This window comes from Chiloscyllium plagiosum, chromosome 2, assembly GCF_004010195.1.
Source record: "Chiloscyllium plagiosum isolate BGI_BamShark_2017 chromosome 2, ASM401019v2, whole genome shotgun sequence".
In the NCBI taxonomy this organism is placed as follows: domain Eukaryota; kingdom Metazoa; phylum Chordata; class Chondrichthyes; order Orectolobiformes; family Hemiscylliidae; genus Chiloscyllium; species Chiloscyllium plagiosum.
This window is the reverse complement of record NC_057711.1, coordinates 131,219,361-131,244,660: the sequence shown is the minus strand read 5'-3', so window position 1 is coordinate 131,244,660 and position 25,300 is coordinate 131,219,361. Positions and strand designations below refer to the sequence as shown.

The 25,300-nt window shown below is 39.4% G+C and overlaps 1 protein-coding gene across 1 annotated transcript in view; it reads right to left on the bottom strand.

Moving 5' to 3' along the window:
* Nucleotides 1-634: 634 nt before the first annotated feature.
* Nucleotides 635-25,300, bottom strand: part of LOC122563980 (doublesex- and mab-3-related transcription factor 1-like) — a 138,056-nt gene continuing 113,390 nt past the window's right edge. The window contains exons 6-7 of the mRNA XM_043718374.1: nucleotides 11,544-11,589; nucleotides 635-738 (exon numbers count right to left, since the gene is read on the bottom strand). Coding sequence (XP_043574309.1) covers nucleotides 720-738; nucleotides 11,544-11,589 — 65 coding nt within the window. The 3' untranslated portion in view covers nucleotides 635-719. The remainder of the gene's footprint in view (nucleotides 739-11,543; nucleotides 11,590-25,300) is intronic.

Sequence of the window (25,300 nt, the reverse complement as noted above, 5' to 3'; positions counted from 1 at the left end):
TGGCTGACTCATGTTTACCAAAGACCTTGACAAATCCTGATACAAAGTAATAATTTTAGTGAAAAGTTCTTTCTAATATTACAGTGATTTTTTTTGACAAGATTAATTTTACCTGAACATTGATTATGAAATCAGTGCAATCAGTGAGGCTGTGAAAAGCTTTCAGTCCTAGTATGTACTTTGCAGTTCAAAAAATAGCACTAAATCTGTTACGGCCCAATAGAGTTAGCAGACATTTGAAAATCAGCCCAATGTTCAGCAACTAATTAGTCCACCTACGTGTCCACATGAGGCATAAAAATTTGAATCTATTAATTCAGAACCAAAGAACAGTGTATGCAGCCTGGCAAAAAAAATATGGTACATTTTATTTTTATTTTATTAAGTAATGCTTTCAGTCAGGGTGGCAAAGGGTTAGTAATTAATTGCTGTGGCGTTATTTATTGAACTGTAGTTTCTGAAACTATTCAACAACAATGTAAGAAATACAACAAAAAACTTTTTTTTTCTCCATTTTAGCCAAGGCTAAAGTACTCTATTCAGATTCGTGTTTTGTATGATCCAGCAGTTTAGACATCACTGTCATTACTCACTCTGCACTCTCAATAATGGAATCAACAGAGAAGGTGCCAGACTCGGTGACAGATTCACACTCTTGTTTAATGCTTCCAGTGCTGACAGGGGAACTGCTGGACAGAGAGATCAAACCTGAGTCCTGACTACTGGAAGGTGAAAATACTGCAATGAAAAAATAGTAAAATTCTGATTTAACATTTTACATCTCTCTGACATTTCATTAAATCATAATTTTAACCTTCATATAATTCAGATGTACAACGCATCTGATAAGCTATTTGTATCAAAAACATGTATAAATTAAGGGATTTTTGATGGAACAGCTGATATGCAAATTCTTTCCTTTCACATCTGAGATCTGGAATAAAGTCTAACTCAGAAAAAAAGGGACAAAAACATCTCCCAATAACTGGCTATATTTGTCTTCCAAGGGCTGACTTTGGGCAATCTCAGTTTGATCACTGACTGGACTAGTTTCATAAAACTGACAATTAATCAGAGGAACCATTGGAAAACTGACACTGAGGGAATGCTCTTCAAGGTATGTATTGTTAGAAGAGCATTTTTTCTTAGCTTGTGATACAGTGCCTGATCTTGGAATGTTTGGTGCTGCCCAAATTGGAAATGTTTCCTCCCAGTATGACCTTTTATGAGAGAAGAAATTAAACAAAACATGACAAGGTAGGTTATTTTAAAAATTAGGTCAGTAATTGTTGAAATTCTACAAGTAACAGATGGAAGGACCCTAGCAGGTTTATAATACATAGAGTTTTTCTGATATAATTTTGTTCATGTCTGGAACACTTCCTCCTTCATTGACTCCAGACACTGCCAAAATATGATCAATGGCCAATAGGAAACTCACCACAGTTACTTTCTTTTGGAATCACTGCATTTTCTAGAATATTTGCAGTTTTTTTCAAGAAATATGGATTTGCAAATCAATATAAAGTAGCCATTTGTAAGTACGAGGAAACATTTGCATGTCAGATCTTTAAATGTACACTCCTGTATGAGATCATGATCGAAGTGTGAGCATTTGTGAGACGTTTGTAAATTGGGGACCCCCTTTATTTAGTTCTCTACAGCCAACTAAAAAGTGGCAAAATGCTTACAACATCATAGACCAACAAGAGACTCAGCGGTATCAGCTTGTTACATTTTTGCCCATTTTCTACTCTGCATACATCCTTTGGTTTCATTTGTCCCTTTTCACCTGCCCTCTGCCCTTTCGATTCTTCAATCACCATTTCTTATTGCCTTGCTCCCCAATGACAGCTGTCCCCTATGTGTTGTGTAGTTAGTAAAAGTGAGCAGGACAGAAGGCAATGGCAGGGGTGGAAAAGGTGAGCCTACGGCGAGATTTGAGCTCAGAATAGCGACGAATAAGGCAGAAGATGTCTGCGGACACATGGTAAGGAATCCCATAGGAAGTTCACTCTTAAAAAAAATCCTAATCACTTTCTGTCCATTCTCCATCCTTTTATTGCTGGACATTAAAAAAAAGTATTAAGGCAATAGCAGTGACACTTTTCTAAAATTAACAAATAGAAATTCAAAGATTGACAAATCTCATGATCCAAATGTACAATAAAGTACCATGAGCAGTATTTCTGATCAAACAAAGATTTCACTTATTTTTCATTATGTATCACTGCTCATTACCATACTGGGAAATGTTTGGCAAAATGTAATATGATCCGCACAAACCTTTTGATGAATAGCAACTATAGCTTATTAATGTTTGGGTATACGCATACAGTGCATTATATACTGGTTCTTTCACTTCTAGACACTGGGTGAAATCTAGCCCAACTTATGACAAAAAGTTTTTCTATCAATTACTGGTAATGGTGCTTTGAGAAATAGGTTTAGCTAGCTTCAACACACCCACAGTAGGCAACTGCTAATAATTATGCAGGAGATCAACAATGTCTCTCACAGGTCATGGAGAAGGCTGAGAATGAGAAAAGGAGAATATCCTACGATGCAAGGTATTTTTCAAAGGTTGGGGAAATGATTTTCCTACAGAGTAGAGGTTGCATTGTACATCCACAAGTGCAATATACAATTTGAGTTTTAAAAATGCTTTTCACGAGAATGAACATTGTTGGTATTTGTTGCCCATCCTTAATTTCCCTTGAACTTGCCAGCTGGTGAGACCATTTCAGAGGGCAGTTAAGAGTGAATTTCATTGCTGTGGGTCGTAAATCACATGTAGGCCAGATTAGATAAGGATGGTGGATTTCATTTCCTAAACAGCATTCATGAACTACATGGGCTTTTACAACAATCAATGCTAGTTTCATGGTTGCCATTACTGAAAACTGTTACTATAAATTCTGTGTCCTATGATCCTGCCCCACGAGCTACCTGACAAAACAGTAACGCTCCAAAAGCTTGTACTTCCAAATAAACCTGTTGGATTATAACCTGGTGTTGTGTGATTTTTAACTTTGTCTACCCCAGTGCAACACTGGTACCTCCACATCATGACTACTGAAACCAATAGCGCAATTCCAATTCTTTTAAAATTGGGGTTAAAATCCACCAGGTGCCGGGACAGAACCAGGCCATTAGCCTAGACTTAGTTGCCTGTGACTTACCATTAACCACAGCCTCCAACAATACCTAAAGCCATTCCATGTCAAAGCACACCTCTCATCCACACTAATGCACACAGAAAACCCATTAAATCAAAATGTTCACTCACTACTGCGCTATTTGTTAGTTCTTGGGTCACAACACACACGAGAAACCACTTGTTCGATGTAAAACAAAGCATATGAATTAGTTTGGTTTGTGTTCTCCCAAAGCAGATCTACCTGAAACTATTCCAGGTGTCAAGTGAGAAATTTACTCTGTTACTTACTTGTGTGGACTAGACCTGCCTGAACAGGTGCTATGAACCATGCAAACAGGGATTCTAACACTGGATGAATGGCTCTAAGTGAATTGGTGCATTCGTGGGGAAAGTTTGCGCAATACATGCTCTTCACAGTCATTCTCATTCATGCATCCTAACCAGTATCTTTTATAAGAAACATTTGAAGGCTGTTAAACATAGTCAGCAATTTTGCTTTACGAGTTATACATCTGTGAAACTGAAAAGTAGAAATGGATCTTGGGCCTTGGCCAGATGTTGGGCCTTCTTCACTTTATCTCCCCCAAGGTTGTGACTGAAAGTTGCTTCAGCCTGAACCTGGACCCTTCCCGACTTTATCTGAGGTAGTTCAACATAACAGCCAGCCTCAAATGCAACGGTCCAAACAACCAAACGATATCACAATGTCTCATTGATATCTGCAGCTCACCTGCTTCATTCACATATAGGGTCCAATGCAGAGACCAGCTCAGGCCTCTCATTTCAATCTTAATTGTTGTTCAATTAAGAGTGACAGTTCTCCCCTAATGTTTTCAAAAGGTGGGGGGATTTATATGTATGGATAACTGACAGAACAACATGAAGAGTGTATTATTAATGTTTTGCTTATACCATACACTTTCTCCAGTATTACATTAGCAAATCTCAATCATGCTTAAAGGCATGGAGTATCACATTCCTAAAATTTCTTGCCATAGCAGGTCATTCAAAATCGGTAATTATTCCAATTAGATTCTTATTATCTTTTATAATTTGTATTTGTTAAATGCAAGAAAACATTGAAACAGTCAAATAAATCAACACACTGACCCAGTAACTTGAAATTTCACAATGAGGGGATACTTGTCTTTGACTTATAACTGGAAAGATATCACAATAAAAATGGAAAACTTGGAAATAGCCAAGCCACAATATTCCTGGGTCATAATAACCTATCAGATTACTAGCCACGGAAGATACATGAAGCAATTGAAGGGTTCTTGACCCACCTAACCTTTACAAATAACAGCTGAGTTACCCACACCTCCTATTCTTGCCTGGCATAAATGTAATTATGGAGCAGGCACGATGGTAATTTTTCTCCTCATTAACTTCTTGATTGGTTTCATCCTCGGGCTCCCATAAGGCTGCAATCTGTCAACAATTGTAAGCGGCCAATCACTTAATGTTTGTGTAACTAAATGCAAAAGGTTCTGGCTGTGTTGCCTGTACAAACGATAATAGCACACAGGTACATCAATGCCCTGGTGTTAATTTGGCTTGTGTTCATCAAGAGCAAATCTATGGTGCAATTAGCAAAGTGCACAAGTAATAGGGTGGTTTGTAGTGAGTTAAATCACTGCAGCCAATACAGCACTTTGGTGTAAGTGTCAGTTTATTATGTTTGATTATCTGCATTCTACCATGCAATGTAAATTAGTGTCAAGGGACTCTCCAACAGAGCTGAACAGTTTATAGGACTGCTCTACTAATGGAAAAGATGAAGAGGCATTGGGTCCTTGCACATTTTTCTTTGCACTTGTAAAGACAAAAGAAGTTTTGGTGTTCAGTTCAGCAGTTTTGTGGTCATACATAGAACAGACAGAGAAATAGCAATGTATCGGTTTAGAATAATAGGAGGTTATCTTATTGAAGCATAAGATTCTCGAGGGACTTTACAGGATAAATGTTGACAAATATTTCCCTTTGTGGGGAACAGAGAACTGACCCGGCGGGGGGCACGGTTTAAAGAACAAGTGGTCTCCATCTATATGGAGATGAGAATTACTTTCTTCTCTCAGAAGGTCCTTGATCGTTGAAATTCCCTTCTATACAGCCACCCTATTACTTGCGCACTTTGCTAATTTCACGGGATATATTGAAGTCTGAGTTAGGCAGAATTTTAATCTAGGAGAAAGTGAGGACTGCAGATGCTGGGGATCAGAGCTGAAAATGTGTTGCTGGAAAAGCGCAGCAGGTCAGGCAGCATCCAAGGAGCAGGAGAATCGACATTTCGGGCATGAGCCCTTCTTCAGGAAGGGCTCCTGAAGAAGGGCTCATGCCCAAAACGTCGATCCTCCTGCTCCTTGGATGCTGCCTGACCTGCTGCGCTTTTCCAGCAACACATTTTCAGCTCAGAATTTTAATCTATAAAGGGAGTCAACAGTTAAGGGCACAAACAAGAAAGTGAAGTTCAGACACAATCAGATCAGCCGTGACGTTAAATGGCAGGGCAGGCTTGATGGACTTGCAATTACTTATGATGGCATAAAATTTACACCAGTTTAACTTTAGGAAGCATTACAGCTAGCAATACTGGCAACTGATTTTAGCCTCAGGTCACGTGTTCTTTTCCCTGGTTTAGAAGAATGTGCATTCAAGTTCCTCAGATATTTAGTCCATATCGAGCTGAGGTTAACATGAGATACTCACCTTTTCAATCTCTTCCCTTGCCTGAGACATGGTGACCTTCAGGTTAAACTACTACTAGTTGTCTCTCATCAATGAGATAGCAGCCCTAAGGATCTTTGGGACTACGACTACTTTACATACTCTAGTGACAGACTGGAGTCCACACAAGCAAAAGCTGTGTCTCAGCAATGCCTCCTTGAATGTGTTACTGCCAATACAGTCTGACAAAAAGATGCCTGTAGCACCAAGCGTTATTGGAGGTAGCAGCAAAGGTCAGAAGCTCCTGAATTAGGTGCAGAAGGTCAGAAAAGTGAGCGGAGTGACATATTCACCTATGTGTCATTATCCTCCACACCCTAATTGCCTGATCTATCATTCCAAAAGTTACTGCAACACACTTATCTCCATCGCCTTATAGAGGTTTACAAAATTATGAGGGGCATGGATAGGATAAATAAACAAAGTATTTTCCCTGGGGTTGGGAGTCCAGAACTAGAGGGCATAGGTTTAGGGTGAGAGGAGAAAAATATAAAAGAGACCTAAGGGGCAACTTTTTCACGCAGAGGGTGAGCTGAGCTGCCAGACGATGTGATGGAGACTGGTACAATTGCAACATTTAAGAGGCATTTGGATGGGTATATGAATAGGAAGGGTTTGGAGGGATATGGGCCGGGTGCTGGCAGGTGGGACTAGATTAGGTAGGGATATCTGGTCGGCATGGACGGGTTGGACCGAAGGGTCTGTTTCCATGCTGTACATCTCTATGACTCTATAACTTATCTTACAATTTTATTTTTCTTTCCATGTACTTGCTCTTATCCCCACCTATCCATTCCCCCATACCAATCATCCTATTTACTTTAGGCAACGCCATGCTTCTCCGTCACAGTCACATCATTCATCGGATGTAGTGTTTGTCACAGTCCTTGCACGGTATTTTGTAAATAACATTGAGCAAAACTAATGTTATTTACAAAATACGTGCAAGAACTTTAACAAACACTACATTGGACAAAAGCATTTTCTCTTTTTTGGTTTTGAGCTTTGACAAAGAGTCAGTTAGACTCGAAACGTCAGCTCTTTTCTCTCCTTACATGTGCTGCCAGACTTGCTGAGATTTTCCAGCATTTTCTCTTTTTTGACTACATTGGACAAACATGCAGAAAACTAGCCACCAGGATACATGAACACCAACTAGTCACAAAAAGACATGACCCTCTCTCACTAGTATCCTCACATACAGATGAGAAAGGACACCACTTCAACTGGGATAACACATCCTAGGACAAGCCAAACAAAGACACGCACGAGAATTCCTAGAAGCATAGCACTGCAATCGGAATTCTATCAACAAACACATTGATTTAGACCCCATCTACCACCCCCCGAAAAAAGGAACAGGAAGTGACTTCACCACAGAAAATGACATTACCAACCCAAAGACACCCATACATATAAAGAGAAAGCAGGAATTTTCAGCAGTGCTTCGCCTGAGGCCCACTGAAGATGTTACCTAGTAGGGTGATGAAACGTCTGGAAATGAACCTTCAAGCTCAGTAATTTAGTGACATTGAGAAAGAGGGACAGGGTAAGAGAGAGGATTGTGTTTTCAGGTTATACTGGTTCAATCTAAGTTAGCTGTGCATTAATACTGGCAGTCTTGACAGCAATGTGATCATCTGGGGTTGCACTGTGCTCATTGCCAATCTCCATTTCTTCTCCTCACCCTCAGCATTGTCTGAGGAGTATCTGATCTGCTCATCTTGTTTTACTTGTGGGTCAAAGCTCACTACCGCACCAATGCTGCGACAGTATGTCATGTCCATTCAGGGGACCCTGGCTGGTGCATATTGAAGGAGGCCTTCAGAGATGTTCATGATTTGGAGGAGCCGGTGTTGGACTCGGGTGGATGAAGTTAAAAATCACACAACACCGGGTTATAATCCAACAGGTTATTTGCAAGCACTAGCTTTCGAAGCGCTGCTTCAACATTAACAACCACCTGATGAAGAAGCAGCACTTCAAAAACTAGTGCTTCCAAACAAACCTATTGGACTATAAGCTGGTGCTGTGTGATTTTTAACTTCAGAGACGTTGCAACACCAGAGATAAATCTTCAGCATGCCAATGGCCTTTTCAATCACATTTCACAACTCTTATTATGTTCCATCTGCCACATTCTAGCCCACCAAATCGCTATGCAGACTCTTTGTAGCTTCCTTATTGGCCTGACTTTGATACACTGAGGGCTCAGTAAGCTATGGAAACCTCTGGACCTAACATTAAAAGTGAAAATAATGTATCAATGTTACTCTAATTGAGCAATTAGCAGCTAGAAATGGAATCCTTTCCCCAAGGGACTTGAACAAAGGCAGCAGAACATGCTGGAGTCAAGTAAGGAAGTTGATGGGTTGGAATCAGCATCCCCAATGAGCTGTCAAGTTCAACAGTCTTAAACTCACATTCATTCTTAAATCCACATGCTTCTACAGATCAAAAATCATCTCTGTATATCTGGTATACAGCTTGCTGATTGCTGCTGTGGCTAATAATAGCAATTTCTTGTGACAAGTTACTTTGATACTCAGTTAAACAGCAGCAGGAAAGCAAATTAATAATGGCGAATGTCATCCCACACTGGTGGGTAATTCAAATATTCATCTGAAAAGCCCCAGTAACTCTTATGATTGTTGTCATAAAATTCTTTCACATCAGCCAAAGTGAAAAAAAAATCTAATTTCTAGCCTATTAACGCCCACTAACAGCAGCTGGGAGGCCAGAATTCTACATCATAGTGAAATGTTACTGCAGGAATCAATCAGGGGGACATGACAGCAAAAGGTAAATAAAATGATAAAAATTAAAACAAGGATATAGTCTGAGCAATGACAGAGACAAGCTAACATTAAAATATCGAGTCCACTTTCAAGGAGCTCAGGAATCATTTTATTTCAAATACCCTCCCACCATACTAACATGGATATTCCCACATACTTTGCTAAATAAAGAAAACATTCAGTTTGTTCTGCACACTGTTCATCCACTGAACTGCCTGGTAACTCAACACAGTCTTTTAAATGTAATTATTTCCATACTTTCTATTTTGATTTTTATTGCTGGATGAACTACATGCTTGAGCTGCCTTTAGTTAATTTCTAACAACAATCTCTCAGCAATTTTGTCAAAACAATTACATTGATCCAAACAGACATAAAAGCCAACAACTCAGAATCATTTAATGGGGACTGGACACGAAAGGAAATAATCATGTGGAGGGCAAAGGGTAATTAATGGTTGGTGACCTCCACCCTGCTCCACATTATCAATATAAGTCCTGCTTACATCTAGAAATACAGGCTTTAAAAAAATATTGACCGAGCAGTGCACTTCAAATAAAGCTTAAAGGCTGCCATGTCTGGAAATTACCTCAAGCTATATAGCTAAAGAGATCCTGTATATGGTGTTACAAGATCGCATCACTGACAATTACTCTAGTATTTAGCACATCTATCGCTCATCAGCAATAGTACAGCAGTCAACGTGGCATAGTGACATAGAAACAAGCTGCGCAATGTTTGCCTCCAGCTGTTTCACATGAAGTAGTTGTGACATAATTGGAAGAGTCCAGAGATTTAATTTAAACAGAAAAACTCACTAAACTTTTAAAGTAATGCATCTTGTGTGATACATACAATTGTTTGTATATTTATTTTTGGTGATTTTACCACTCCTAAAAAAAACTTCTCTCCATCAAAACGTATTAATTTGAGTCAATTTGGCTAATAATATAAATTAGGTGATAGTATCAGCAGCTTATTATACATTTATCCCTATCGGGAAAGATACACAGTGGGCAGAAAATCCTGATGATCCACTTTACTGTCATTCAACATTAGTAATAGCCCCTTGTTTGCCTCAACAAGTTTAAAGGGTTTACTTCAGAAGTCAGACTTTGCTGCTGATTAATCTGTTTTAATTGGCAATTACACTTATTCAGGTTTTACTTGAATACTTAATTTACATTTATATAGCATTTTTCATGTCACGAAAGATCTCATGATGCTGTACTGAAGGAGCAGCAATTATTGATCAGGAAATGTGACATTTTTGGGAAAATAATCAAACTGCATGGCCAAAGAGGTGAGTTTTGTGTTTGCCTCTGAAAGAAAGTGATAATAAAACAAAAAGGGCAAGTTCTACAGTGCAGAGACATGCAACCTCTAACACCATTGGTGCAGAAAACACAGGGGTGCACAGGTGACTTGAATAAGAAGAATTGAGAGACGTACTGGAATGTGCATTACAGACTTACAGGGACGAAGCAATGAATGATCACGGAAAAATATGAAGATAAGGATGAATGTTTTGTCATCCTCTGTGCAGGCTTGCACAAGGGGCTAATTCAAAGCATCCGGATTACGGTTGCAACACATACACACAACACACAAAGGTTTAATTTTAAGATTTCCATTCTGCTCGATTAATTTGATATTGAACAGCAAAGCAAGCATTAACATTAGCAATCAATTACAATTCAGTTAGTTAAGTATTGGGTGATCTAGTTGCCCAAATCAGAACCATTCAAAAGTCTTTTTTGTTCCTCTTGCATTGATATCAGCTAAAGGGAAAAAAAAATGAAGTGAAACTATCTTCCAGAATTTAATAGTCAATTTCCCACATGACATCAAGAGAAATCTAGAGAATAACACATCTTTGACTCTTGACACATCCACATCTCTGACTCTTGACACATCCACATCTCTATACAGTTAACATTTTAATTTTAGCTATGATTAGCAATCACATGAAGTTCCAATAAAGAAAATAAAGGGTGCATTTTTATGAGATTTTGAGAAACATATTATAGCAGCTAACTAGATAGTATGGAATTTCAAATTAAAATTATGGTAATTGTTGTCAATTGTTGTCATAGAACACAAGATAGTTTCACAACGCCTTGGCTCCTGTATTATTGCTCTGTATGGAGTTTGTATGTTCTCTCTGTGTCTGCGTGGGTTTCCTCCGGGTGGTCCGATTTCCTGCCACAATCCAAAGATGTGCAGGTCAGGTGAATTGGCCATACTAAAATGCCCATAGTGTTAGGTGCATTAGTCAGAGGGGAATAGGTCTGGGTGGGTTACTCTTCGGAGGGATGGTGTGGACTTGTCGGGCCGAAGATCCTGTTTCCACACTGTAGGGAAATCTAATCTAAATGCAACTAGCACAAAGCAAGGTTTGAAAATTGAACATGCAACGGACAAAACTACTCAATAACATTTTAGTCTTCATTTTAACCTTTTGTAACTAGAGACATAGGTGCTATACTGTAACTTCTTCTCTTGGCTGGAGAGTGTGTGTGACATAGGCAGAGTGTGCGATAGGCAAGAACAATAAAAAACTCACCATATGATATGTTAAGAGATGCAGTGGAAAGGATGCAGTGGAGAGACCAATAAACAAGTCTTAGTCAAAAATACTGAGTGAGTTTTACAGCCACATGTATGTCTTCTAACTAATTACAAAACAGATCAAAATCAATATGGTAAAGTTTTGTGAGATTTGCTTCTGGCATGAGTCATCAGTGGAAATTAAAATACACCATTTTCAAGGCTTCTAATGATTACTAATTTTCTTTTGTGTTCTGAAAATATAGCTTCATTCCTTTTTATTAAAATAAAACAGTTCTACTTACTTGTTGTTGTCAAATGATGTGGGTTGCTCTAAGCCCACTGTGTGTTCTAAGAACAAAGGAGAGCCATATGTGAAGATTACAGTGTGAAAAGAAAAACAAGAAAATAAATAATGTTCTTGTATGTCATTAACTCTGATCCCTGATGGTAGTGGTAAAAATATAATTTGCTAATGGATTTTTTGTTTGTTAGTCATGTCCAATCTGGAACCATATTATTCGTTCCAAATCCTAAAAAAGCCTTGATTAAAGCCTTAAGTGCAGATTTGACAAAAATGAAGTGGCATTGGATTAGGCTGATCATGGATCAAATGCATGCTATTTCAAAGGGGTAAAAACATTGAATTCAGCTATTCTATTCATTTAACTTCCAGTACAGAAAATGAAGCTGCAAGTTATTCCACTAAAAAGTGAGATTCGTGCATGATGACCCTTTGCATTTGAGGAACATGAGGAACACTGAAGAACCATTGCAAGTTTTGTTTTATTCCTTGTCAACCTTTTGGATGTTATCATGTGGCAGTCACCAAAGCTCTCTAGTCTCCACATGCCAGGACAATCTGCATCCCAGAACAGCCATGCCACCATTGTTGTTTTTTTTTGCCAATGCTGCTCTGAGTTAATTATTAGGCGGCATGTAGCATTAATCTGTGCCATGACTCTCCCAAACTGGATGGACAGTAGGCTGGTATCTATGTAATGACACTCCATTGTACAGTAACTGAGAATGGATCTTAACAGCAGTGAGAACTGAATCTGCACTTACATGCAGTACCCAGCCACTACTGACCAAAAAGGAGGGAATGTGTGCAAATAGGGTCAATTTTGTTACTGGTATTCACTTTAAATCTGTCCATGGTTCCATATTTAAATATGTCAACAGCTTATTAAAATTAACTAATATATGTAACTTTACTAATTTTATAGCTTATAGCCATAGTATTATAAAATTAATGAGACAAAGTAATACAAAATATCTCAGAAGGATTATCAATTTATCTACAAATATAAAGAATTTAGTATCAAAAATGAAATGTGTTCATGAAAGTGATCAAGGTAATGGGATTTACTTTCCAAGCCCGAATAAAGTGAGAAATGTAATAGTCATTTGAACTCTTCAGCAAGCAGGTGTTCTAAATACTCAAAACAGATTTTCTTTGTGATTGCCATACAAAATAGGACCACAATGGTTTATAACTAATTCCCAAACAACTTGCTATCACAACAAAGAAATTAAATGGAGATTACAGGGTAGATTTTAACTTTCAATACCAGGCAGAGAGCTGGCTGTAGTTTTGCTGAAAATAAACTCAATACCAGTGTGGTTCTTTCTATTGGTGGAAATCAATTTACCTCTTGGAAAAGGTAAGTAAGCATAATGTTAATGCAATCCTGACAGCACAAAGACAACATGTGCTTGTCAAACTTAGGTGACCATGACCAAGTCAGCTTATTGTACCATTAATGCTTTGCTCCCAGCGCTCTGCTGAAGGCCTGTTAAGTGAGCTGAGCTCGTTTTTAGATTAGAATATCAGTCTTGCTTACAGTGACCACCGCCATAGCCCTCTCCCACCAGCCTCCAACACAGTCCAATAGCCATGAGCTTGAGCGGCCACAGAGGTTTTCTTATTCTTCTGTTGTAACAGCAGCAAAGTGGCAAAAAAAAAAGACAGAAGTATCGGCTAAGGCTTCTGCAGTTCTTCAACCAAAATTAAAACTAATGAGAAGAATTCTCCAACAAATCAATTCACTAAGCCAAAGAAAACTCTTAGGAAGAATAAGGCAAGAATGCATATTTTAATTTTACATATTAAACAGAATCAGATGTCGGGGAAATTAGCCAGGTCATCTTCCCTCTCAGAAGTTCCCTTTCCCACCCTGGTTGATTTACTCTCTTTGCGAGCTACAATGCTGACACACACTGAGCATCCCTAAAAGTGGAACTCATTAATATTAAAAAATGCTTGAACAACCTAAAGTAAAAAAAACATCCAAAATGGTAAGTGAAACTCATGTTCATTACTATCCATAAGTGTATGACATTTTCTTAAAAGCTTAAAAGAAAATATTTGCCTTTGCAGGAGACCTCCACATATAAAAAAAAGCAAGGCCTGACTCTTGTTTGAGGCTTCCAATGCTATACTGTGCAGTCTGGTACACAACTACTGCTTGTCTTTTTGCAGTCATATATTCACAAAAACATGTGAATGGGAAGCAATGTAGAGTCCCAGCAACTAATACTGACCCCTGATCATATTCTTTCTCCCTTCACAGCATTTTCCCTCTTCTTCCAAGATCAACCCAAGTAACAGCACCAACATGAGCAAGTCCTTCATATCTTGCGTGGCAGGCACCCACAGTTTCCCAGCTGTATATGAATTAGGCTCAAATTCAGGCTGGCAGCTCAGTATACACAAATTTCAAGGCTATTGTTCTTTTAAACAATGTGCAATTATACCATTAAAGTAGTTAGACATCCCAAGGCACTTTACAGGAACAGGTATTCAATAAAATTTGATAATGAGCCATATCGGAGATATTAGGAGAAATATTCAAAATTGGACAGATGGGGAATTTTGGACAAGCTTTCCAGAGAATGTAAGAAACACAATAGAGCAGAGAGATATAGGCAGGAAATTCCAGAGTTTGAGCCTAGGAAGCTGAAGGAATAGCTGACAATGGTGGAGTAAATGGAATTGGGGATTTGCAAAGATCAGGAATGGTAGAGTGTAGGCATCTCAGAGGAGTTTGAGTCTGGACATTACAGAGAGAGAGAGAGACAGAGAGAGAGAGAGAGTAAAAGCCGTGGTGGAATTCAAACTCAATGCCAAGAAATGTTATATTGAGACTTTTCTAGACTGAGAATGCAAGTAAATAGTTAAGCAACAGAGCTTTGGATGAAGGTAGATTTATTGAAAGTGTAAGGTGCATTGCTGGAGAGGGGAGCATTAGATCGACCTAACAAAAGCCAGAGAAATGGAAAGAAATGGAAGAGGATTTCAGCAGCAGACAATCTGAGACAAGAATAGAGACAACGTTATAAAACTGGAAGTAGAAAGTGATCCTAGTGATGTATAGCATATGGGGCCAAAAGCAGATCAAATGTAATCTCTTGGTATTTGTTAGTGTTATATTTGCGGCCAATGCCACTATAATTGGAATACTGCACATGGTAGCCATAAAATTGGAGTGATGCTTTTTAACTCTCTTCCAGTAGTGAAGTTTCATTTATAAAAGAAATCACCTCATCTGGGGGTGATGTACAAATAATTACAATACCTTGTATTATAGCGCATGAAGTTAATATGATTAACAGTTCATTCTGGGTAGTGTCTGTAAAGAAAAGCTCCTTTATTCAGTCTGAAATTCATCAGTTTTCTTTATTCATTCACAGAGATGTGGATGTCACTGGCTAAACCAGCATTTATTGCCCATCTCTTATTGTCCAAAGGGCAGTTAAGCGTTAATCACATTACTGTGGATCTGAAGTCACATATGGGCCAGACCAGGTAAGGAAACAGCCGTTTCCATCCCTAAAGTTCATTAGTGAACCAGATGGGTTTTTACCAACAACTGCTTCATGGTCATCATTAGGTGCGAGATTCCAGATTTTTAGTGAATTCAAATTTCACCATCTGCCACAGCAGGATTCAAATCCAGGTCCCAGAATACTCCCAGGATCTCTAGATTAACATTCTTGCAATAATAAATAATGTGCTTGCTTTTCTGTTTTGCATCAGACACAGTTGCTATTTAGGAGAAAGTGAGGTCTGCAGATGCTGGAGATCAAAGCTGGAAATGTGTTGCTGGAAAAGCGCAGCAGGTCAGGCAGCATCCAGGGAACAGGAGAATCGACGTTTCGGGCATAAGCCTGAAGAAGGGCTTATGCCCGAAACGTCGATTCTCCTGTTCCCTGGATGCTGCCTGACCTGCTACAGTTGCTATTTATTCCACCAAAATTACTAAGCCCACCAACATCTTTCCACAATGATCTAAGTCATAATCACAATGGCAGCTCAGCTTTACTTATGCAGTGGCATAAGTAATGGTTGAAGTTAGTAACTCCATAATTTATTGGAGGCTTTAAGCCACAAATGAGCTAGAACTACAATTATAACAAGAGTACCTGTAAAGCAAGATACAGAAAAGACAATAAATCCACTCGATACAACTGCAGATTGATGTCAGTGACCATTTTTATTGGTGGCACCCTATCTCCTGTATTGGGAATACACAATCTGATTTTTTAAAAAATGAATGTAGATTTTGAATTTTACACATACACAATCTTGTCACACTAGAGAACCACAAATAATCAAAGTACGGACTCATAGAATAGCTGCATTTAAAGAATATACTCAAAATGTACAAATGACATCTAACCAAGCAATTCATTAGCAGTAACTCAAAACTTTTTTTTTCAAATTTTAAGTTATTCTACAGTAAAAAAAAAGTGCCCCAAGCAACACCAAGGTGGTGATAACGACTTCACCCTAATGCAGCTATGAACAGTTCAGCGTTATGTCAACTGCACTCATGCACAGATTCAAGCCCTGCATTCATTAATGATATACTGTAATGTCAGGTGGCAATGCGGATTTACAGTGAAGACTGCCAAGGCGTTTTAGAGCTGCATAGACTCCAGTGAGGCGTATTTCACACTGGCTGGTTTTATGAAGAACACTTCACCGCCCTGCCACTGTGCCCAGATGATAAATTGTGAAAGAAGCATGACAAGCTCCATCATTGTTTGTAAATCTTAACTGTTCCTGTTCACTAATTCTGGATGCAATTTTCAAAGACAACAGCCAACAGAAGGACAGAGCTCCAGCTCTGAAGGTTATTCAACTTAACGGTAAGCTTAGTAAATGGAGCAAAGGTCACACTTGCTACACAAATTACATGCAACAGGAATCGTCCTTCAGACCACATCACGTTTAACTAAAATTTTGAAGTTATCAAATATATAAAACATATTAATGCTTCAGCCTCCTTGCAAACTTGAAAGTCTAATATATTGAATTTAACTTCAAAATATCAATGAAAAACTTTGTCACATAAAGACTATTTTTCTGATTGCATAACCCAATGCTTGCATCAGTGATGCAGATAAACAAAGCCAAGGGCCAAAAGAACAGTTAGTAGCATTCTCAGCTGATACTACAGCAATTCTCATCAATTGTAATAATGACGACAAAGTATCACATCATATATTTGCTGCAAACATGCAATCTACTCAAGAGACCAGAGAAGGTGAAGTAAAAGGTATATGGATAAGATCTACAATAGTACCCAGCTAAAATTCAAGCTGCTCAGAAATGTGTTATGGCACGAAATGAACTGATAGTATAGCAGGTGAATAAGGCAAAACTCTACCTCAATCAAAAATGAATGGTAAACTAAAAAAGATTCAAGCACTATGAATAGAATTATCAGCAATAAAGTGATTTACTTAAGCAATAGTTCTTCAAGAGGTTCCTAATCTTGTTTGTCCAATAGCTTAGATTTGGTGAGGGCAACGTACAGCTGGTGCTGATTATCTTTACAATTATAAGAAATAAGAAGACATGCTTGGACTGAAACTAACTGAGGAAATAACATGTTGTCATCAATGCACAAATCAGTCTGCAAAGTTAGTTGAAGAAAAGGTAAGCCATGAATTCCAAAACTCCAGAGCTTGCTGGCCAATTTACACTGTTTAGTTACTGGTTTTGGTTTATTTCGTTTGCAGATTTGATTTGTCTCTAATTCACTTTTCTTCTCCAATGGTCCTGTTAGGTACATATGTTACCCAACATAATATATGTAACTATTAAGTCCAAGAGGGAATTGAGAAGTAACTTCATGATCAAGAAGGTACTTAATACTGGAACTCTATTCTTTAATGGGATGTGGGTATTATTGGCTCTTGACCTGAGTAACTTGTAAAGCTATTTCATAGGAGAAAGTGAGTTCTGCAGATGCTGGAGATCAGAGCTGAAAATGTGTTGCTGGAAAAGCGCAGCAGGTCAGGCAGCATCCAGGGAACAGGAGAATCGACGTTTCGGGCATAAGCCCTTCTTCAGGAATCCTGAAGAAGGGCTTATGCCCGAAACGTTGATTCTCCTGTTCCTTGGATGCTGCCTGACCTGCTGCGCTTTTCCAGCAACACATTTTCAGCTCAAGCTATTTCATAGGGCAGTTAAGAGTTACTACCAGAAGAGGTAACCTAGCAAAGAACCATTCAGAAGAAAACTGGATAAACACATGGGTCCCAACTTTAGTTCTCAAGTTGAATGTGAGGAGGCAGCAGAAATTTTAGCTGTGCAAATCTGACTTTTAAAATGGCCACCCACACTTCTCATTTTCATCCTGAGGATAGCCTGGAATGGGAGTCAGACCAGGTGACCCAGGAAGAGCCTGAAAGACTGCCTCTGAGCTGGACTGGATGGAAATCCTGCATCAGCCCTTCAGCACTGTGGTCAAAGTTTAAAAATGAAAATTTAAAACATTCCTCCTGCTTACTCCCCATTACCTCACACACACCAGCAATGGCACCTATCTATTTTACCCATCCTTATGGCTCCTCATATGTCTGTGCCACTAACATGCTTATTAGCTCATCCCAAAGGCCTTTTATAGCCCCTGCGTCATCCTATGCCCATCTAACCATCTCTCACAAACCCTCAATTCCTTGTACCAGTCATTCTTATCTCCTGTGCCTGTCTCCAATAAAACCCATGGCCCTTTAAGCCCCAACATCAACTCAGAAATCTCCTATCCACCACCATATTCAACCAGAAGGCTTGCAGGATATATCAACTGATGATGCCATGACTGAAAAAAGCTCTCATTGATAACAAAAAAGGTCAATATATTGAAATTCCTTTAATTATTCACTCATGGAAACAAACGTTTTGCTTGAGTGCTTTACACCCTTAAGTGCTTAATCCCTTATGTCTACAAGTACTTCCATTCATTAAGCTAATTACCAAAATGCTTAAGTGATATGCAACCCACTGTGAAATGACAGTTTGGGAGATCAGTCAGGCAACACAAATCCTAACATGATTATCTGAAATTCAAAAAACTTTTATTGAAACTTGTTCAGATATTTTCTTGATAACTTTGCCAGGGTCAAAGAGGTTATGCACTTTTCATGCACAAGTATGTATTTTTACAATGCTAAACGGTGCCTTACTTCCACCAAAGGTCCTTAGGACAGGATTCAAGAGGGTATTTTCCTTCTCCAACAAGGGAAGAACGATAAAACATAACCACCTCATTCACACACATCCTCGAATAATTCCCAGGCCAATCCAAGCAAGCTAGATCCTGCTCTTCATCCTCTATGGCCTCTCATACATCTATGCCAATTTAGTGCCCAGTTCCAGCCTCCAATCTTTCCCTTTTACTTACCCTGCCATCTAATTGAGTATCCACAACTATTTATGCATACAGGAAAACAAAATATAGTCTATTATTCAAGTTTTATATTGCAGCTACAATTTGAGTAAAGCTCTGTCAATCATAAAATAAATGTTGACTCTTGTTGAAATTTCTTGACACCAGTTTAACTGCTTGGCCTCTTCACAGGTTGGACAGTTCCAACCACAATCTTCTCCATTGCTAAAAAGCTGACATCTCCTCGCCAAAGGATCTGTGACCTCCACCCAAAGGGTTACTCCAGCACCAACTCCTTCTAAAACAAAAAAGCCCTGGCCCCACCCCCAAAGTGTTCCTGGACCATATATAACCTTCAAAGAAGTCCCATGGCTACCCAAAAGAAATACAGTGAAAACGGAATAGCTCTTATCTGGTCTATTCTCCATAATCCAGGTTTCAGACAGCCAGGATTCTAAAATCTGATTTTAATGGAGGCAACTAGTTAATGAAATAATCAACTGTCTCCTGGAACTGATCATGTGCAAACTATAGATTACTTCCAATCCCACACTCAGAAAAACAGGAAATGCTGAGTTCAGGATCAGTTCTTGTGATTCCTGACTTTTTCCAACATTTCCCTCGCATTGGAGATAATATCCGTTGTGGTGAAAATCACGACCACAACACACCTTCACGAAGTGCTACAATGACTTACATCCTTTCAGTGAGCGCATTTCTGATAATATTGCCCCAACTGTTTTAATGTATAAATGTAAAACCCAGTTCCAATATACTGTTATTGCAGTGTTTTATACATTTTTAAAACATGTTGGACCAATTTACTTTGTTAATCTTAGAATAACGAGTTTTTCTTACAAAGTGTATACCATCTGGTTATTTTTCAGTAATGTGAATTCAATATTAAACAACAATTCATCCTATCAAAGCTCTAATATTTAGATAGCTCAATATATCAAGGTGTCGGATATTTGACAGATTAAATATATTGATGTTTTCACTTCACCCTCCACAACATTGATAAATGAAGACTTCATTGCGCTCTTAGCCTAGTGGTGAACATGTAGAGCCTCTTTTCTAAGTCTAACACTGAACTATGAAGCCTGCTTTTTTTCTTTTAGAATCCCTACAGTCGAAATCATAAATACTATTCCGCACAGATCAAGAATATATAAAACATATATGCAACTATATAAAACATTTAATAAAGAAAACGTGCTTCACAAAGGCACAATTCAAGTGCAAAAGCAGCTCAAATTTTGCAATTTATTCAAACTGGTTTCTCAAAGGGATTGGGTAATAATATTGATGGCATATGGGCTCTGCCTTGTCTCAGTTGAAAATAAAGCATGCAAAATGGGATTCACTGGGAGCTGTGAGAGAGACTGGTCCTCTGCATCTTCTTCCTCTGTTTGCCCATGAAGGCAGAAAAGTGCATAATCCTTAAAATTCCCTCACAGCCTCACCCTTCTCTCCTTATATAAGCAAACCTTTTAGCCTACAACTCTTAGGTATCTATATACTCTTCTAATTCTGATCTCTTTTACATCTCTGATTTTGATTTCCCCCACCACGGAAAACCATGCCTCAGTTGTCTAGGGCCTAACTTCAGGGATTTTCCAAAACAAATTTCTCTGCCTCTCAAACTCTATCTCTTCATTTAAGATGCTGTTTAAAATCTATCTCTTTAACCATGTTTTTTGCCATCTGTCTAAACATCTTCTCATGTGGTTGTGCGTCAAATTTTTGTTTTATAATCTCCCTGCAAATCCATTTTTTTTTTAATTGTTGAAATAATTTACCTGCGTATATAGTCCATCAAGTTTGTGTAACATTTTAAGTGCTTTATTGGATCACTGCAAAACCTTCAACATTTAAGGCAATAGCAAACAAGGTTACATAACCTGTCTCATTTCTTTTACCTTGGTATATTCCATTATTGTATTATTTCTGATGTTAGTGTTCAAAAGCAATACAAAACACAGTATGCCGGACATTATCCGACCCAGGGTCTGTATAGCTGTCCTTTGTCTTTCATTGTGATAAAGATCAACATTAATCTTTTTTATTGTGTATCAGAGATAGCAGTGCAGTACTATACAGTCAGGAGGGATTGCCCTGGGTATTGTCAACATTAACTCTAGACAACATGTAGTTTCACAGTTATCAGGTCAAACATGGACAAGGGTGCACCCTCCTCACACCAAACCTCACGAATGATGATTCAGTATTTGTCCATGTTGTATGCCACTTGGAGGAAACACTGAGGGTTGCAAGGGCGCAGAATGTACTCTGGATGTGGGAATTTCAATGTCCAGCACCAACTGTGGTGGTCAGGTCCTAGAGGACAAAGCTGTCAGACCAGGTTGAACCACAGGTAAGGTTTCAGAGAACTAGAGAATTGCCAATGTTGTCCCATTGTTTAAGAAGGGTAGCAGGGATAATTCTAGAAATTACAAGCCTGCTAGCCTCACATCAGTGGTAGGGAAATTATTGGAAAAGATTCTCAGAGATAAGATCTATAAGCATTTAGAAGCAAATGTACCTATTAGCGCTAAACAGCATGGTTTTGTGCAGGGGAGTCGTACCTCAGTAATTTAATCGAGTTTTTTGAGAAGGTGAGGAAGATGATTGATGACGGAAAAGCATTTGATGTTGTCTACAAGGACTTCAGTAAAGCCTTTGACAAGGTCCCACATGGCAAACTGGCACCAAGGGTGAAGTGATGGTGTCTGCCTTGTCGAGGTTGAGAAAAAAGCATGCAAAATGGGATTCACTGGGAGCAGTCAGAGAGACTGGTCTTCTGCATCTTCTTCCTCTGTTTGCCCATGAAGGTGGAAAACTGAACAATCCTTAAAATTCCCTAATAGGGTGAACTGGCAAGATGGATATAGAACTGGTTTAATTATAGGAGGCAAAGGATAATGTTTTTTCGGAATGGAGGATTGTGACTAGTGGTATTCCACAGGGATCAGTGCTGAGATCTCTGCTATTTGTGATTTACGTAAATGATTTGGAGGAAAACGTAGCTAGTCTAATTAGTAAGTTTTAGACAATACAAACATTGGTGGTGTTGTGGGTTGTGAGGATTGTCAGAGGATACAGCAGGATATAGATCAATTGGAGGCATGGGCAGAAAAATGGCAGATGGAGTTTAATCCTGACAAATGTGAGGTGGTACACTTTGGAAGGTCGAGTACAGATGGAAATTATACTGTGAATGGCAGGAGCATTGATATGTGGAGGATCTGGGTGTGCAGGTACACAGATCACTGAAAGTGGGAGTACATGTAGATAAGGTATTAAAAGGCTTATGGCATGCTTGCCCTCATTGGAAGGGGGACTGAGTATAAGGATAGACAAGTTATGCTGCAGCTTTATAGAACTTCAGTTCGGCCACACTCATAATATTGCGTACAGTTCTGAGCACCACATTACCAAAAGAATGTAGATGCTTTGGAGAGGGCACAGAAAAGGACGTTGCCTGGTATGGAGAATTTTAGCTATGAAGAAAGGTTGGATTGGGTTTGTTTTCACTGGAATGCAGAAGGTTATAAGATTGCACAAGTTTATAAGATTGTGAATAGTATGCATAGAGTGGAAAGTATGCGGCTTTTTCACAGGGTGAAGGGGTCAATTACTAGGGAATACAGATTTAAGGTGCAAAGGGGGAAGTTTAAGAGAGATGTATGAGGCAAGTTCTTCACACAAAGGGTGCTATTGTGTCTGCTTTCACCACCTCCTCTGGCAGTGCCAGAGGAGGTGGTGAAAGCAGACACAATAGCAGCATTCAAGCAGCACCTGGATGAATACATGAATAGAAAGGGAATAGGGGGATACAGAGTGAAGACTAAGTGAAGACAGTTTTAGAATGGAAGGGCAAAATGTGTCAGTGTAATCTTGGAGGGCCTGTTCCTGTGCTGTGTTGTTCTTTGTTCTTCATTTGTTCTTTTTGTTCCAGGTCTGCCACATTTTGAGAGAGAGCCAACAACGGAAAAATTTATAATTGATCTCATCCTCATCAATTGCCTGCCATAGATTAATCTGTCCATCACAGCACTGATAGAAGTGATCACTGTACAGTCTTTGCAGAGTCCTCACATTGAGGATGTCCTCGGTCATGCTGTCACAGTTATCACTGTGCTAAATAGGACAGAGTTCGAACAGATCTAGCAACTCAAGACTGTGCGCCATCAGCAGCATCATTGTACTCCAACACAATCTGCAACCCCATGGCTTGACATATCCCTCACTCTACCATTATTATTGAACCAAAGGATGAACCTTGGTTCAAAGTACGAAGACATGCCAGGATTACCATCAGGCACACCTAAAAACGAGGTGCACACCTAATGAAGCTACAAAACAGGGCTACCTGCATTCTTTTTTTAAAAAATTGTTTGTGGTGACAAGATTCATTTTAGATTAGATTACTTACAGTGTGGAAACAGGCCCTTCGGCCCAACAAGACCACACCGACCCGCCGAAGCGCAACCCACTCAGACCCATTCACCTACATTTACCTCTTCACCTAATACTACGGGCAATTTAGCATGGCCAATTCACCTAACCTGCACATTTTTTGGACTGTGGGAGGAAACCGGAGCACCCGGATGAAACCCACGCAGACACGGGGAGAATGTGCAAACTCCACACAGAGAGTCGCCAGAGGCGTGAATTGAACCCGGGTCTCTGACGCTGTGAGGCAGCAGTGCTAACCACTGTGCCACCCCGAACAGCATAAGCAGCAAATGATACATAGGGCTAAGTTATTCCACAACCAATAGATGAGATCTAAGCCTGCAGTCCTGCCCCAACGAGTTATGGATGGGGATGGACAAATAAACAACTCACTAGAGATGTGGAAATATACTCAGTATACAAATACACCCAGTCTAAACAACAGTGGAACACAAGCAATAGTGCAAAAGACAAGGATGAAACATCTGCAACAATCGTCAGTCAGAAAAGCCCAGTGACAGTTCATCTTGACTTCCTCCAGAGGTCCTGAGCAGTCAGCCGTTTTTTTAAAAAAAAACTGATTCAAAATAAACTCCTCCTCAGCAGGAACACACCAACAGCAATAAATAAGATACACTGACTGGGTGGTTCCAGGCTATTCAGGAGTTCCTCTCCTCTCCTCTCCTCTCTCCTATACAGAAAAGTGAACAGTCTTTCACTCACACCGATCCAGCTCCTTTAGAGCTAGCTTTCAGAGTGAACAGAAGCTCTGGCACTCCTGTTTATTTTTCTTTATTTTCTTTTTATGTGCAGGTGTCGGACACAGTGAAAAACAATAAGTGTGTAAATCACCACCATGAAGAAAAGAAACACCCGAGTGGCCTGTGACAAGCAATGCCCTTCTCAAAGGGCACACTCAGCTTTTTTTAAATCCTTTTTTTCTTGTTCTTTTTTTTTACACAGTGAAAGACACAAAGTGCATGAATCTTTATTCAAATTCCACCACCAGGAAGAAAGGAAACACCCGAGTGGCCAGTGACAAGCAATGCCCTTCTCAAAGGGCACACTCAGCTTTTTTTAAATCTTTTTTTTCTTGTTCTTTTTTTTACACAGTGAAAGACACAAGGTGCACGAATCTTTATTCAAATTTCCACCACCAGGAAGAAAGGAAACACCCGAGTGGCCAGTGACAAGCAGTGCCCTTCACACCAAAGGGCAATGCTGTGTGATCAAACAGTGAATGGGAGGCCAGGGATCAAATCAAAATACACTCAGCTTTTTTTTCTTTTTTATCAAAGGGTAATGCTCACACTCCTGGTTTTTTTTTCAAGCAGTGCCCTTCACATCGAAGGGATAATCCTATTTTTTTTTCCAGCACCCATGGTGTGTGTGTGCAGGTGTGAGACACAGTGAAAGACACAAAGTGCACGAATCTTTATTCAAATTCCACCACCAGGAAGAAAGGAAACACCCGAGTTGCCAGTGACAAAAAAGTGCCCTTCACACCAAAGGGCAATGCTGTGTGATCAAACAGTGAATGGGAGACCAGGGATCAAATCAAAATACACTCAGCTTTTTTATATGTTAGCCAGTACTCCCTGATTAGACCAGATTAACAGCCCTAATCAAGGAGCTCATTTTCTAGCTGGCTGATATCATTATAATCACTGCAAGGGGGGAAGCTCTCTGCTGGTTGGAGTAATACCTGGCACAAAGGTTTGGATTGCGGCTATTGGAGGTAAGTTATTTCAGCTCCGGGACATCTCCACAGGAGTTCCTCAGCGTAGTGTCCTCGGCCCAACCATCTTCAGCTGCTTAAATCAATGACCTTCTCTCCACCATAAGGTCAGAAATAGGGATTACAGAGGAGAAGGTGCTGGATGGCTGAAAATGCATAAAGGTGGATAGAACCCCAG